Here is a 15,239-nt window from a genome sequence, read left to right as displayed (position 1 = left end):
GAGGGGGACCGCGACTGCTCCCACCGCCACCGCCGCCGGCACGGAGGAAGAGAGCCGAGACGAGAGAGTGTTGAGCGGACGAGAAGGGCAGCGAGGGATGGAAGGAAACCAGAGGGGATGAACAGGGACGAGACTTGGGGTGAAATGAGTGGGACGAGGGGGGGTTCCGAAGGCCTCTCCGTCTCTCTTTAGTCCTTCCAGTCCTTCTTGATGTTGAGGTTCCACTCCCAGGAGAGGTGGTCGTGCTTGTCGTCGTCGGTGAACTTGGACTTCATGTTGTAGGTGCCGCGGGCCAGCATGCCCTTGGGAGCCTCCTCCAGCGGGGTCAGGAAGTCGTACTCGTCGGGCCGCGGCCCGTAGCTGCCCACCATGTAGTCGGACTTGTCGACTGGGGAAGGAAGAGGGAGACGTGCAGCTTTTAGATGTGGGCTGAAACGCTTCTTTGTTGCTAAGGGACGGCGGACCTGTGGCATCCACGTCGTGAAGCGTCTGGAGCGAGATGCAGAACAGACGTGAGCTAGTCCAGCGACACGGGTTCTGCGTGCCAATTCCTCTCGGGGGGGGTGGGGGATGTTTTGGTCTGTGTTTCGAGTTTCTAAGGGGCTAGGTGACTGTCAGAAGATGTTACTCACGTTTCACTCCTTTCCTGAAGGTCTGCTGGACATACTTGAGGCCCGAGACGATCTCCTTGTTCACCTGAATACACAGGAGAGGCCGTTTATTTATAGCATCGAAACGTTATTTAAAAAGAAAGCTCTTATGTAATAATTCACGTTTTGTTTTTTTCCCCCGTTTATTTCCAGGGAACAGATCGAGGTACCAACAGGAGGAGAAACTGCGGTACTGCGCGCTCCCTTACCTTGAAGCTGATCTTTATTCTGTACTCCACCCCTTCCTTCAGGATAAAGGACTGCTTCTTAAAGGCCTCTAGATCCCCTGTTAACATACAGCACAAAAAAAAGGACCCATAAGGTTTGTGCAGAGCACAAAGGGCAGGCAGTTCAGCTCACCCTTTCTCTAAGCCCTTTCTCTGTCTCACAAACACTCCCGTCTGTCTCCCTCCCTCTCTCTCTCTCTCTCTCTCTCCCCCGCCCACACCGTCTCTCTCTCTCTGCCTCTCTAGAATACAGCAACAGCCTGCTCATGACCTTAAGTCTGTCCGTGTGTGACGTGTGTGTGCAGCGACAGATCGTGGGGGTCTTCAACAGCCATGGGGGGGAGGGGGGCATGACAAGGGGGCAGGGCTGAGTGACACCCCAGTGGGGGTCATTATCATCTCCCGACAATGGCAATGCCTCATTAGGAGGCTTAATTATGGCTGCATCTCCCTCACTGGCACTCAGACAACTTGCTTCATCCAAAAAAATAAACTCTTCTCTCATCACAAATAGTAACAATGTGCCAAATATCTTCAACCAGAATATCGTCTCAATGCAATCAACACATCGACAATGGGTGGCAGAGAGTGGTCTTCTTCTTGAACTAGAGGGATCTTCTTCTAGAACTAGAGTGGTCCTACAGAAACTAGAGGGGTATTATTCTAGAACTGGAGTTGTTTTACTGGAACTTGAGGGGTCTTATTCTAGAACTAGAGTGGTCTTACTGGAACTAGATTTGCTCACCAAGGATGAGTCAGTCATTTCTCTGGCCAAGGTCTCCTGCTGCTCAACACAGCCCTCAGGAGAGCGAGGGCGCAGCATTCTGAGGTCAGCAGGCATGCGTCACCTCTAATCCATTTGACTATACACTGGCTTTTTTTTTTTTTTTTTTTCATTGACCGACCCTTTGTTTGGTAGAACTTTTGACAAAAGACACTTATATTAGGTACAAGAGCATTCTTCAGTTGTATGTCCAAGTAAGTTCCTTCATCTGTCTCACATATACTTTTAAAATACCTTACAGTCTGGATTAAGCATATCATCTTTGTGTTCTGATGATTTACAGAAATGCATTCTCTTCAAATCGTATTGCTGTAGTAATCGAACATCTTGTCATTTGACAGCGAGTGGTCTCCATGGCTGCTTGTGACTGGCTTCTTACCTTGCAGGTCCAGAGTGAGTGGTGCTGGGGCGGTGTCACAGACCAGGGTCAGCCGGGTCACCTGGACGTTGGGGGCACCGGGGTCTGGGACAGGACCAGACACGGTCAGGTTTCACACCACACCAAAACGCACAGCGCTCCAGTGCTATCCCACACTGCTTATCCCAAATGATCAGTGTGCAGTGGGAGCCAACATGAGGTTAATCCCCTTTTTTAACTGTACTGCAGGGGTCATTCTGAATGAATAAACCCACCCTGCTCCCTCCTCCTCCAACCGCAAGACTTAATCCAGTCTTCTCTTCGATTATTTTCGTGACACAAAGAGAGCAGTCGACAGGCTCAACACAAGTGAGGGCAGAGTATGTGAGTGTGTGTGTGTGCTGTAATAAGCAGCTGTCCTCTCTCAGCCCCAGAGACAGCTGAAATCAGGACATCTATCCATTAACTGGGAGGACTTTGGCATTAATTAAACATGTGATTAGTCCCAGTCCTACAGCAGCAGGCCTCTCTCACTGCGGAGGAAGAGGGCCTACAGACTGGCAGGAAAATGCACACACAGGAAAGCACACACACACACACACCAACCCCCCCCCCCCCCCACACACACACACCCCCCCCCCACGCCCTCTTCCTCACCGGCCACGGCATGCCCCTCTCCGAGCAGAGCCTCCTTGTACTTGCGGAGGCTCTCGTCGTCCTTGTCCAGCTCCTGGATCTCCTGCAGGGTCTTCTGGGCCGGCGGCTTGTAGTTGACCGACTCCCCCACCTCGTTCTCCGCAGCGATGGCCGCCAGCTGCTCCGGGGTCAGGTCGTCCTCAGCCATGTCTGGGGAGGAGAGGAGGGGGGGAGGGAGAGGAGGGAGGGGACGACGACAGGTGGGAGAGTCAGGAAAATTGAGACATTTTGTGTAGACCTTTCACCATCCCTTTGGAGGGAAGGTGGGCCACTTCTCCTTCCACATAGCTAGCTGATCTCCTCCTCCTCCTCCTCTTCCTCGCTGCTATAACTCCCTTCATCTAAAGCTGGAGAACAGATTACAGACGAAGGAAGAAAAACAGCGGCTGGAATCCAACGAGACAAGTATGCAGTTAAGTTTGCCTGGTCTGGTGTAGTCCTACACCAGATTGATGCTCCTGTACAACTATATTTCAATAAGCAGAACAGACCGCATGTGCCAAAATCGATCGCCAAATGGATCTTAAGCCAGTTACCTTGAAGTCCTCGCGTCCTCAGGGTGTCTGAAGGAGAGGTGTTGTTGGGCAGGGAACAGACTTCCTATCAGACTGGAGATGACCTAAGTCTGGGTCCTAAAATCAGACCACGGTTCTCTGAAACCACGTCACAGCCAGAGTCAGCTACACAACCGGCAAATGAGGTCATGGTACACACAGTCACATGACACAGGTCTCTCGCTCTCTAGGTTGGCAGGCGCTTGCACACACACCAGCACGGGATACGGACACACACACACACACACTCTTCCTCTTACCCCACACAAGCACACACACTTTCTTAGACACACACAAACTCAGGTCTAGACATTATTGAGGTCAGAAGAGCATGGGCTGTGTATCAGCATTGGGACCACCACCAGCAGGGGCTCATCTTTCTAAAAAAAGATCAATCACAGAGCCAGTCAGCCACTCTCTCTTTCCCTCCCTGCCCCCCCCCCCCCCCCTCTCTCTCTCTCTACCTACCCTTTGTCTCTAGCTACCCCTTCTCTCTCCCCCGACACTGGTCCGCCTTTGCTTGGACTACTAAAACAGAGCTTAAATCAGAGTCTACATACACTGACGGGCTGGTTGGCTGAATTGCTGATCTCCAGGTAGGAACTCTTCCTTCTGTCCTTTGTTTACATGGACTGCACCCATGTTGGTGGAAACATATGTACACAGCCCATAAGGCTGCGTGTTCCCCTTGTCCAGCCCTGGCAGATATGACGGATGGCTCTGACGTCCTTCTGTAGCACAGCTAGGGGTTGCGAGACCCAAAACTAACAGCAAGGTCCCATTTACTTTGTGTTCACCACAATAGTATCATTTGTATACAAGAAGCGAGAAGGGGAAAAAATAAGGCCTGAGATCTCTCTCACAAGGTGATTCAACCTTTGTGAAGTTGACTTTGGGCGTGTCATTCCCATCCAAAGGGTTATTATTGGGGAAAACGCACTCGGCTCGACACATGATAACTAGAGAGGCTATAACAAAAGCAGGAAGTGCTTGTTTATGCCAGATAGACTCGACATTCCCAGTAAGGTCAGCAGTCCTTTACTGTCCCTGCCTGAAACATGAACTTGCTTTTGAGAAGCGAAGATCAGTGGGGTTCTAAAACTCTTCCAACCGTAAACTGATTTTTTTTTAAAATAAAAGTCCCATTTTACATATTGATGATCTGTCTTTATGAACAGCAATAAAAAAAGCCTACTATTTAGTTGGGAGTTGAGACTTTGTAAAAGCACTCATCTGGAACCATGGAAACAGTCAAGTGTCTAATATATCCAACTGTCAGCTTTTTTTTGGGGGGGGGGGGGGGCTACAGATTTTCCTCCTTCGTTCGGAGGACAGAAAATGGAGCAGAGTGCATTACTGACGCAGTTGTTCTGTTTTTTTGTAGGAGATTTGTTTGTGCCAAGGTCAAGCTAATCCTTCACTTTTTCCGACTGCAAAGTTCCAATGGGGAGAGCAAGAGGGGTACAGGTGGATGTAGGAACCGAAGGGTCCCAGTGAATGCTAAACGAGAGACAAAGTCCTGAGTGGAGATGGGCTGCATGTGGCGTGACGTCAATGTGTTTTTCACAGGCAGCGGCAGTAACGTCCTAGGAAGGGACTGTTTGATGCAAGATCGGCATACCCGTGTCCTGAGCGTAAAGCAGTTAAACTGCCTGTCACACAAACATGATAACTCAGGGAAGAGTCAGGCCTAGTGTGGACTTCTGCCATGTCATCTGGACTGACGTGTGATCGCACTCTTTTCCTACTTATCTTAGACTTATCTCCAACATGAGTCCTTCTAGAGGTCTTAGAATCAAGAACCCCCCCAAAACAGACACTCTAGCAATGGGTTCTACTGGCAAGTGCTGTTGTTACTTTATCGTGGAACAGGGAGTACTTGGTAAAAAAAAAAAAAATGAGTGTGGCTTCCAGCCACCTGAGGCTACTGAGGGGAAGGTGCTGCTAGTGCTAACCAACATATTTCCATCCCCCCCCCCACGCCCACCCCCCAAACTGACCTGCCTAAACTAGCATCTCAGACAGGAATGCTAAAGAGGAAGAGCTCTGCAGACTGTGGAAAGCAGGCCGTGCTGTCACTGGCTTGCTTGAGCTCAGGGCCGGGAACCTGCTCATGCCTGTTGCCCCGCCGCCAACACTGACCCACCATCTTAGAAACCTGGTCAAATACACACTCAGTTTTCAAGGAGGGATTAGCAAAGAGAATTGAAGGGAAAGGGAAATTGAGTGTGCTAATTGGGTGTGCTCAAGCCTTTGGCGAGAGCACAACCTTTGTTCTCTCACATATATATTTATTATTGTGAGAATGCAGCATTCTCACTATTGTTTTTCAACTTCTTAGTTCTTCCGCCGTTTTTTGGCCTTTAACTCGTTCTGCATACTAAATTATTCTCCCATTAAAAGTAATGGTAAATCCTTTCAAATCATTAAAAAGCTTCCTCCTCTTTCAAACGTAACTACTTCAGCTTACTTTCAGCTAGAGACACCATTCAACCTTTAAAATGTTCACAAGACATTCAGCTATTCCCAAATGATTCAGCTTTTTCAAATGTTCAGCCAATTTTGAATTATGACAGTTTGAATTACATTAAAATGTTTGCTCCTTCTTGATTTTTATGAATGAGCAAGCAGAGTGGCACACTCTGCTTGCTGCTCTTTTTCTGATATTCAACTAATTTGTCAAACAAATTCCTCTAACGTTCATATAGTTTAACTTACAGAAACAAGTTATACCTTAAAATGTAGGAAAAATTGTCCTCTTTCAGCCAATGTAACTACTAAAGAGCTCACATTTACAGATTTTCAGCTATGAGCCTTGAAGCGAGAGCAGCCTTTCAAATTCTCTCACTAACTTCAATGGAGAGGTGAGTAAAATCAGTCAGAGAAAGCAAGAAGGAACAAGATTTTGAAACTGCCGATAGTCGTATTTCTGACCGCACAGACATATAAAGGACATCTCTGGTTTCGGCAGAGTCTTGGGTCTCGGAAAATATCCTTATATTTTGGATTGGACGTATAGTTTTGCGTCTAGGTCAACTTGTTTGAGGTGTGGATGCTAGGTAAATGTTCGTTTTTCTCTCTGCCTAGCTCGTTAGCTATCACAGCTGCGCCATCACCGTGGCAACCAAACAAACAAGCACCAGGAAAGAAAAAGGAACACGTTTTTGAAACTGCAGGTAGAGTCGTATTTCTGACTGCACAGACATATAAAGAATATCTCTGGTTTCGGCAGAGTCTTGGGTCTCGGAAAATATCCTTATATTTTGGATTGGACGTACAGTTTTGCGTCTAGGTTATCTTGTTTGAGGTGTGGATTCTAGCTACATTTCTCTTATTCTCTGCCCTCAGCGCGTTAGCAATCATAGCTGCACCATCACCGTAACGACAGACACGCACCACTCAGTCTCTCACACAGGTGATTGGTACGTTTAATTGACCATGAGAAACACGATTACTAGCAATTGTCGGTTTATGCCAATAATACGATTACTCCGTTTACATGTGTAATTAGTTATGCGATTACTCAATAAACGCGTCTACATGATTTTTTTTTATTAATCGTTGTATGCTCCACGGACAAAACTTGCACCATCATCCTTCTGCAACAAAGTGTCGCCGTGTCTTCCTGTATCGGCTCTACTGCTGTATGTTTCATTCCATCAACACATTGAATCCTACTAAGAAAGCCGAGTAAACGCACTCAATGGTAGGCTACATCTGCTACTGCTATTACTATCCCAACTATAATTTCAGCTGTTAAAACGATAATATTCTTGTTCCGACTAGCTAGCCTACTTCTTCTGTTTAACAGTTCAGCTTTCAGCTTCTCCCGCATTGTAGGCTATTTTAGCTCTTAGCTTTGTTAAGATGATGCATATGATGCAGTTCAGCTTCCACACTGCCTCTTTTGTGTCACTCACACATTTTTGAAATTCATTTCAGCTTGCGAGTATTTTCTCATTTCTCACTTTTATACTTTTTAAAATATAAAGGTTTTTGTGCAAATTATTCTCCCTTTAAAAGTAATGGTAAATCCTTTCAAATCATTGTTGGAATGCTGCTCCAGCCCCTTTCAAAAATACCTTTCGGTTGCTTTGAAGCTTCAGCTTATAACTTTCTACTAAATTTTCACTATTTTCAGCTTTTTTAGCATGGTCAGCTATCCCCATTCAGGTTTTCAGCATTCTCACTGCTGTTTCGCAGGAACAGCCTTTTCTAGTTATTATTTATTTTTGCCCCCCTAAATCTTTGTCAATATTTGGCCTACATAGACAACCTAGGTGTCAAAAGTTTCGTCTTGGTAGCGATTGAGTTGCTTGTATTTTTATTTACGTTCCGTTGCATGGTTTAAGTGGAAATTAAGTTTTTGTGGCGAAAAGTGAAGCTAACGGTGGCTAATTTGCTAGCCACAGTCACTGACGTTACTAACGTCACGAAAACACGCGTGACTATCTGTAGCAGAACATTCGTTTCGCATCTGTTAACTTGGGGGATAGCTAGGCTAACTATAGCTTTACTGCAAGGCAGCTGCAGAAACGCCACAAGCAAAGAGGCCAGGGTGATAACTATTTACTTATTTTACTTTGTAGCTATGAGGCTGCCTCTTGCAGGGGAAATGAGAAGACATCATATTTCATTCTACACTTCACTCGTATTTTGAGTTGTAAATAAGCAGCAAAAAAAAGATGCTTTTAAATCTATGTAATCTTTATAAATATTAAGTAGGCCCTATGCATTTTTATATAAAATATACAGACCCCTGTGCAACCGACGCAAGCAAGCACACCCTACAATTTCCCCAGAAATTGTACCCTCTCTAGTTCCATTTGCTTCCACTCAACCTTGATCAAATAATGGGCTGAGAAGATTTACCATGAAAAAACTCACTGCAACTCTCCATTTCAATTTTTTTAACTTGTATATGATGTCATGTGTTCTAAATTTCAGTTTGAACTGAAGTTAACAGTAAGTGTGTTTTAGCAGCTTTGTTTGACAGAAAGGTAGGGAAACTTACATAACTGCTGCCACTTAAACCCTGCTCTGTCACTCAAGCTAAACACCTTTTCCCTCCTCGAAATGACATCCTCTTTGTATGTCGAGTAGAGGGGTTGTCATCCTACCTGGAATTTTCCTTGATTGAGAACACGTAGTATTTCAAATTATTAAGGGACAAAACCCCATCTAGTATTTAATTTCATGCCCATTTATACTGGTCTATGTGGTGTGGAGACCACCCCGCCCCAGAGAGGAAGCCGTGAAGTTTTGCAACAGGTTTGGAGATTGACAGGAAATGAATGCTTCAAACTCAGATTACTAATATTTGCAGAGGAAACAAACAAACCGCACAAGATACATCACAATGCTGTATACCCAAACTGCTTTGGTGACGACCAGCTACAAGTACATTAGGAATGTCAACCCACATCCCAGTTGCTGAATTTTCATTCTACAATGCTGTCTTTCAGAAAAGAATTCCCTTTCCGATTTCTACCTGAAACAGAACCAATAAATATATACAGTATGCTTCTAAATACTACTACCTAGCTATAGTAGCTAAGTCTAACAAAGAAAACTCGTTTTCTTGGTGGCTTGAAACAGCAGCTATAGCTAACTTTCTTTGTCTCATGAGTCATGCTGCAGTGACACAAAGATGTCCATGAACAAAAAATGAGCTAATCTAACCATTGATAATCAATTTAAATAAATCATCCATTGTCCTTTAAGAACTAAAAAGCTCCTTTAAAACAATCACACATCAAAATACCACAACTGCCAACAACAGCTAAAGCTCGTTGCTTAGCACAGCCACCGGCTACACACTTGAGCAAGTCATCATTAATCTAGAAGCAACCATCTATGCACGGGGACAGTTCACCACCAACCAGTTTGAATTGCTTTTCTAGTTAGTTAGATACATTAATCCTGTTGTACAACTATTTTGCCCACAAGCACAAGGAGATGATTCAGGTTTGTGCCAGCCATACCTGCCGGCTGACACAAGGAGCACCATGCCTTTCTGTAGGGTGGGACATGGCTAGCTAGCCATTCAGCATTACTAGAACAACTCAACAGCCAGCCGGTCTCTGGCTAGCTCAAATTGAAATGACAAACCGAAATACGAAAAAGCTTGTACAATTATAAACGTTTTCATCGTTTACATTTCTGACGCACAAAGAGTGTTTCTGTGAAGGATGGAGGTCCTTACCGGTGTACAGCAGGTTTTTCGGGTGCTGCTCGAATAAGTGCTTCAGTCACTCTGCACTATGCAAGTATGGCGAACAAGGAACGGTGCCGCCCGCTCTTCACTCTTCCGGGAACTGACGCGCACGCAAGTCATGTGCATGTGCGGTTGCTGGTGGTGCGCACCCTCCGGTAAAGACGGTTTGAATGTGCATATTTACTTTGCTGGCAGGTTTGAAACCATTGCATTGTAATCAATATTCATATGGCTACAACTGGAATTAAATGAATCCCAATTGTGTGTAAATAACTCGTTCAGTTCATATGCAGCACAAATGGTGTGATTCTCAATATGGACACTTACTACCTGAGCAAGTGATTCAACAGTAACCGATACTAATTCATCACCTCGCTTTAATTTATCCTGAAGTCCTGCAGTTGACAACGTGACTGAACTGTGTAGGTTTAGAGAAAAAGTGAAACTTAATTGCAAACAAATTGAGAAAAATGTTTTAATTCGCCACCAATTGTCCAGTTCAATTATGAAGCCCTTCCAACACGGGGCCTTGTTCGCACAAGCACTTCTCTACAGTTCCAAACACATAGCTGTTTACCATGACCTGACCAGCAGATGTCACTATGGTACACACTACAAAGAGGATGCATTACACGTCATAAAAGCCACCTTTTTCGATGCAATCCTTTGTAACGTTGGGCTCACTATGGATTCCACCCTTCTCCATGGTAACTGAGGAGTAATCTATAGCAAGCCTACTGCCTTCTATTTGACTTTTCATCATCATTTCAACATTTCAGCATTGACTGTGACAAACCCTGGACTACACTAACATCCTAATGACACTGCTCTCCTGTTAAAAAGGGCTCTTCTAAATATTTACATTCTGGACAATAGCAATGATTTGTCTGAACTAAGAATTGCAGAGAACATAGTTTGGTTGTAGGTTTATTGCAATTAAACAGTACATGGAGAATCAGGGGAGGGAAGAACCAACAACAAAAAAACCTCCCTTCAATAACCTACAATTTTACCCAAAATAAAAATGGTACAAAAAGTGTTCATAATATTAAAACAGGGGGGAAACAAGGTCTGTACATTAAAATGGCTTCAAAGAACAGTAAGTGTAAAACATTTTAGACAAACAACAACTAGTTTCAAATCCAATGATGGCAGATAGGAAGGGCAGGGGCTAGATCTTGACGAGTGTGCATCTTGGAAAAGGTTTAACTGGTTTCCATCTGAGAAAAAAAAAAAAAAAAAAAAAAGCACACACATTAGGTCGACAAACACTTGGATTGAAGATATAAATTACACAAGGGGAATTTCAACAGCAATTGTCAAATTGTCTTCAAATCCATTTCTGACCTTTGCATTGTAAGCATCCAACTGAGCGTCCAGCTCCTCAGCAGAGAGCGCTGGTTTGCCGCCGCCTCCTCTCCCACCTCTCCCCCGGCCTCTGGCCCCTCCGCCACCCCGCCCGCCCCCCCCTCCTCCCTGTCTCCTCTCAGAGTTGGGACGTCCAATTCGATCTCTGTTGAATCCACCGCCGCCACCTCCTCCTCTAGGACTGTAGGGGTCAGAGAAGTTGGGAGGTTAAGAGAATAATAAGACAAATGTTTCCCCCCCCCTCAAGATTTACACAACCCCAACATGGAAAAACCTTTTCTTGGTGCAACTTTTCCCAATCACAAGATTCCCGTACCTCTGTGTAGATGGCCGTCTTTGTGTGTCGATTTGTGATGTGACATGTTGAATGCTCATGGGCCGGCCTGAAAGGACAAGGAGTTTAGTTTACACCTAGATACACGCAATTAAAACAATCCGCCGAGTAGACAGTGATCCTAAATTCCAAAATTGAACCTTACCATCCAAAGGGACGTTGTTATATTGTTTCATGGCTTTAAGTGCATCTGCCCTCCTCTCAAAGTGGACATCAGCAGTTCCTTGACTGCGACCAGAACGGTCATAGTGCACAGCTGCTTTCTTCAGTGTGCCAAACTCCGCAAACAACTCCTGGAAGAGGGCAATGAGAATCATGTCATCAGGGCACCTAGAACATTCACCCGTATAAACCAGTAGCATGGCAAACGACCATTCATGCATACCTTAATGTCGGCATCCGAGACCCCAAAGTCGAGGTTTGAGACCAGGAGCTTGCCGCCGGTCTCCACACCACCGGTACCGCCGCCTCCAACTGCTCCGCCTCCGCGGGCACCGACGCCGCCATCAAACATGTCGTGTTGCCATTTGTCCGGCAACTCTCTTGGCTGCAAGAGGGCAATAAAACAGATGCGGCTGCTGACTTCCGGTTCCCCTGTTCCTGACGATCAGTGTGAGCATGTGCAAACTGAACCGCTGCCCGCGCAGGAAGGGGAACCTTACTTGACCACCATTTCTCGAAAAAGACGAAAAAGTGACTCAATTGTGCTTATACATCATTTACAATAGGCTACACAATAGCCTTCATTAGCCAAGATGATATAGGTTGTTCAATTCTGAAGACGAAACGGACTTGCAACACAAAAACAAGAATCTGAATATTTCAAAACAATCACAAATAAACTGCTAAAACAACAGACTAATGATTTGTGTCGATTAAAATGGGCTCTGCATGCACTGTTGTTTTTATGGCTGGGTTAAGTTTAGCATTTCGCTGATTTGCCCTTGCAGTCTTCCCGGCTACAAAAACTGACTTGAGCTCGGTGACGAGGGTAGGCCTCGAGGCCTTCTCTTCCAAGCGAGCGAGTCCATCACGGTGAAATCCTTGCCTTCCTGCTTCATTTGCCGTCCTTAATTGACTGACCAACTGCAAAGTTCATCAAGTAGTTTGGGTCAGTGTTCTTTGAGAAGTCCGGATTTAAACTTAACAAAGCATTCCATGTGGGGACTACAATGGTGGATCCGTTTGAGAAGCATCCATCTTAAGGATCGCCATTTTGTTCACTTCTTCACGTAGTTTGAGAAGTTGCGTAATCAATTCAGATTGAGGCCGAAATTAGACGATTCTAATCATTCACAAACAGGCTGAGGTTCCTCTGCAGCTCGTTTCAAGAACAAAGACTTGGCTTTGGTGGCCAGGTGGCATCCTTAGCCCTAAACAATGACGTCAACTAGTAGGGAAAATGCTTGACTAGCTTTTTAGCTCTCAGGTCAGCTAGTAGCCTATAGCTAGCTAGACAAAAGCCAGATGGGCGATGAACTTCGGAATCCATACACACGAGGCTGGATAACTTCATCCCCGTTCAACTGCCAGGAACGGAAACACGGCGATCCGTACTGTGGGGTGGATGCTGCTTGAGAAAATGCGGTTTAGTTGGCTAGCAGCAAATCGTTACACCACAACGTGTAATCTCCTTACAACGCACGTCTTCACACGCCATTACCAAATGGACAAGCAGCATGGCGTTTGAAAGCGACTCTTGGATGTGCCCTTTCCCACGGGGATTCCACATCATGCCAAAATGTGGAACGGCTTCATGACTTATGTGACGCACTTTCAAAACCACAATATAGATTTTTGTGACACCCATCCTCGAAGGTGTCGGACCATTTTCATTTTCTGTGAGCTCCCTCTCGTTCCTACCCTGCTGTACGGCGTAGGTCTGCTACTTCTTTCCCGGCTGAAATTCTGTCGACTCCGCTCAGGGCCTCCGCCAGACCGACCGGCGAATCCAGATCGCCCAGATGATCCTCCTCGGCCGCGGCCTCCTCTGTTTCCGCGGCCGCCGCCGCTTCCTCCACCACCCTTTTTACTCTGCTTAATAATGTCGTCTAAAGACATATCCATCTTATCAGACATGTTCGCACTAATGCTACAAAAATTTACTAAACACGAATAAACTCTTAGGACGTTGTCTAGTAGCTAACTCGCTGGCCCTTTCCGCTCCTTACTTTTGTTTGTCTCGTCGAGGGAGACGAGGAGGCAGTTAAATAATGAAAGGAAATGATGTCATCAGGTGCTTCTACAACTTCCGTTTATTTTTGGAAAATATTCAGCAGTGGTGCCACCTGTTGCTTACACACGGGAAAGCAACCATATCGGAACGCCTAAGACACATCTTTGGCCAGGCAACGTTTTCATTGCTAAATTAAATGTATTTACGGTGTATGCGCAGAAATCCTCTGAAGAGATAAACAGCATTCCTAGATTTTCCGAGACAACACCCCGTACTGTAACTAGTTTGACATCAACGTCAGTTCTTCCGCCGGCCACTGGAGGTCTCGCTTTGTTTTCACAGTCTTGTTCAACTACGACTGGTACTGTACGCGTTATCAAGAAGTAGCTGGATTTAATGGTAAGCGCGAAATGAGGCAATCTAGCTGTCTAAATAACACCCAGATATATGAAAAGTGTTTAAAAAGAAGACATTTTCCCGCTGCCGTTGCGCATAATAAATGTATGTTTGGCGGAATTCCCCCCGTGATTGTCAGTTTGACTACTGCACTGACTGCTCACTGCTAGTACCTCTGCAAGTAGTATCTAGCTAGCTTGTTTAGCTATCAAATGTAGCTAATTATTTGTCTCTTTTTACTACTAGTAGGGACAAGAAGATGAAGGTAAAAATCAAGCAGTGGAACGGCGTGGCGTCCTGGCTTTGGGTGGCCAATGATGAGAACTGTGGGATCTGCCGAATGTCTTTCAACGGCTGCTGTCCGGACTGTAAGTTACTAACGCGTTGCCTGTTACTTGATTCGAGTTATGAGCCTCCGTTACAGTAGACCATGCATCAACGGTAGGACTAAGTTCCTAAACAAAGCCCACCCGACTTGCATAAACATGGTTGGACGTGGTGATTATAATGCAAAATATAGGCACCAACATTGAGACCAGATCCCATTTTCAAATACAATGTCATAGACCTTCCATGTCTTAGACCTTCCATGTCTTGTCTTTCCAGGTAAAGTTCCCGGAGATGACTGTCCCCTGGTGTGGGGCCAGTGTTCGCACTGCTTCCACATGCACTGCATCCTCAAATGGCTCAACTCCCAGCAGGTTCAACAGCAGTGCCCCATGTGCCGACAGGAGTGGAAGTTTAAGGAGTAAACTGACAACACTCCTGGATTGCCTTTCAGAGACTAATGAATATACCTCAATTTGAGGATTTGTGTATACTTTTGGAATATATGTACATATATTTCTGTTTTTGTACTGTTGATATGCATCAGTCGACTGGTGAGAATGTGAATATACGTTCAATTGGATTAAAGTTATTATTTTAGGCTGAATTGTCACACTCCGAACACTTGTAGGTAATTCATTGGGTCCTTTGTCAGATTGCCTTAAGGACCTGTCTGCTTTATGTCTGTCAGTACTCTTGGGATCATTCACAAGTGTGATTAAAAATATAATTGTGTTCTGAGTAGTTGGGCACTACCAGCAAACAGCAGATATTCTTTCTAAAGTCTGTAAAGTGAATTTAATTCCAACAGTGCAAAATAATGATTAAGGCTAAAGATTTAGATTGTAGGGGTAGGGGCTGGGGGGGAGATCATGTTGATCAGGATAAAATAACCAAAACAACCAACTTTTCTTTAGCCTGGTTGCCTTAATACTTTGTATTAAAAAGCCCAGCAGTGTACTGTGTGGTCGAGCCATGGTTAATTAGGTTTTCACATGAGCTCTTTTTAGGAAACACTGATCTGTGTTTCACATGAGGTTTTATGTTATATGTATATATTTTTTTATATTGTAATTTCTAAGTTTGTAATTTGTTGTTACGACTGACAGAAAAGACCCATGAACATACATATTTTGTTCTTACAACAATTTG

The 15,239-nt window shown here is 45.1% G+C and overlaps 3 protein-coding genes across 4 annotated transcripts; 1 reads left to right on the top strand and 2 right to left on the bottom strand.

Moving 5' to 3' along the window:
* Window positions 1–40: 40 nt before the first annotated feature.
* Window positions 41–9,629, bottom strand: LOC134008558 (rho GDP-dissociation inhibitor 1-like). 2 transcript variants are annotated; one of them, XM_062447977.1, is made up of 6 exons: window positions 9,475–9,629; window positions 2,677–2,865; window positions 2,041–2,124; window positions 860–936; window positions 633–696; window positions 41–388 (listed from the first exon to the last, which is right to left on the bottom strand). In XM_062447977.1, the coding sequence occupies exons 2-6, from the start codon at window positions 2,861–2,863 to the stop codon at window positions 189–191; spliced, it is 612 nt and encodes a 203-aa protein (XP_062303961.1). In that variant the 5' UTR covers window positions 2,864–2,865; window positions 9,475–9,629; the 3' UTR covers window positions 41–188. The 2 variants fall into 2 exon arrangements, with proteins under 2 accessions (XP_062303961.1, XP_062303962.1); XM_062447978.1 differs by lacking the exon at window positions 9,475–9,629 and adding an exon at window positions 3,252–3,706.
* A 318-nt stretch (window positions 9,630–9,947) lies between these two features.
* Window positions 9,948–13,393, bottom strand: LOC134008651 (THO complex subunit 4-A-like). Its single transcript, XM_062448133.1, has 6 exons — window positions 13,052–13,393; window positions 11,574–11,735; window positions 11,334–11,481; window positions 11,171–11,237; window positions 10,834–11,035; window positions 9,948–10,706 (listed from the first exon to the last, which is right to left on the bottom strand). The coding sequence occupies exons 1-6, from the start codon at window positions 13,265–13,267 to the stop codon at window positions 10,692–10,694; spliced, it is 810 nt and encodes a 269-aa protein (XP_062304117.1). The 5' UTR covers window positions 13,268–13,393; the 3' UTR covers window positions 9,948–10,691.
* Window positions 13,394–13,527: 134 nt separating this feature from the next.
* anapc11 (APC11 anaphase promoting complex subunit 11 homolog (yeast)) lies at window positions 13,528–14,709 on the top strand. Its single transcript, XM_062448134.1, has 3 exons — window positions 13,528–13,763; window positions 14,007–14,128; window positions 14,367–14,709. The coding sequence occupies exons 2-3, from the start codon at window positions 14,020–14,022 to the stop codon at window positions 14,510–14,512; spliced, it is 255 nt and encodes an 84-aa protein (XP_062304118.1). The 5' UTR covers window positions 13,528–13,763; window positions 14,007–14,019; the 3' UTR covers window positions 14,513–14,709.
* The last annotated feature ends 530 nt before the right edge of the window (window positions 14,710–15,239 follow it).

The sequence above is a fragment of the Osmerus eperlanus genome, chromosome 22 (assembly GCF_963692335.1).
Source record: "Osmerus eperlanus chromosome 22, fOsmEpe2.1, whole genome shotgun sequence".
Lineage (NCBI taxonomy): Eukaryota > Metazoa > Chordata > Actinopteri > Osmeriformes > Osmeridae > Osmerus > Osmerus eperlanus.
Note: the sequence above shows the minus strand (reverse complement) of the source record. Positions and strands in the feature narration are given on the sequence as shown.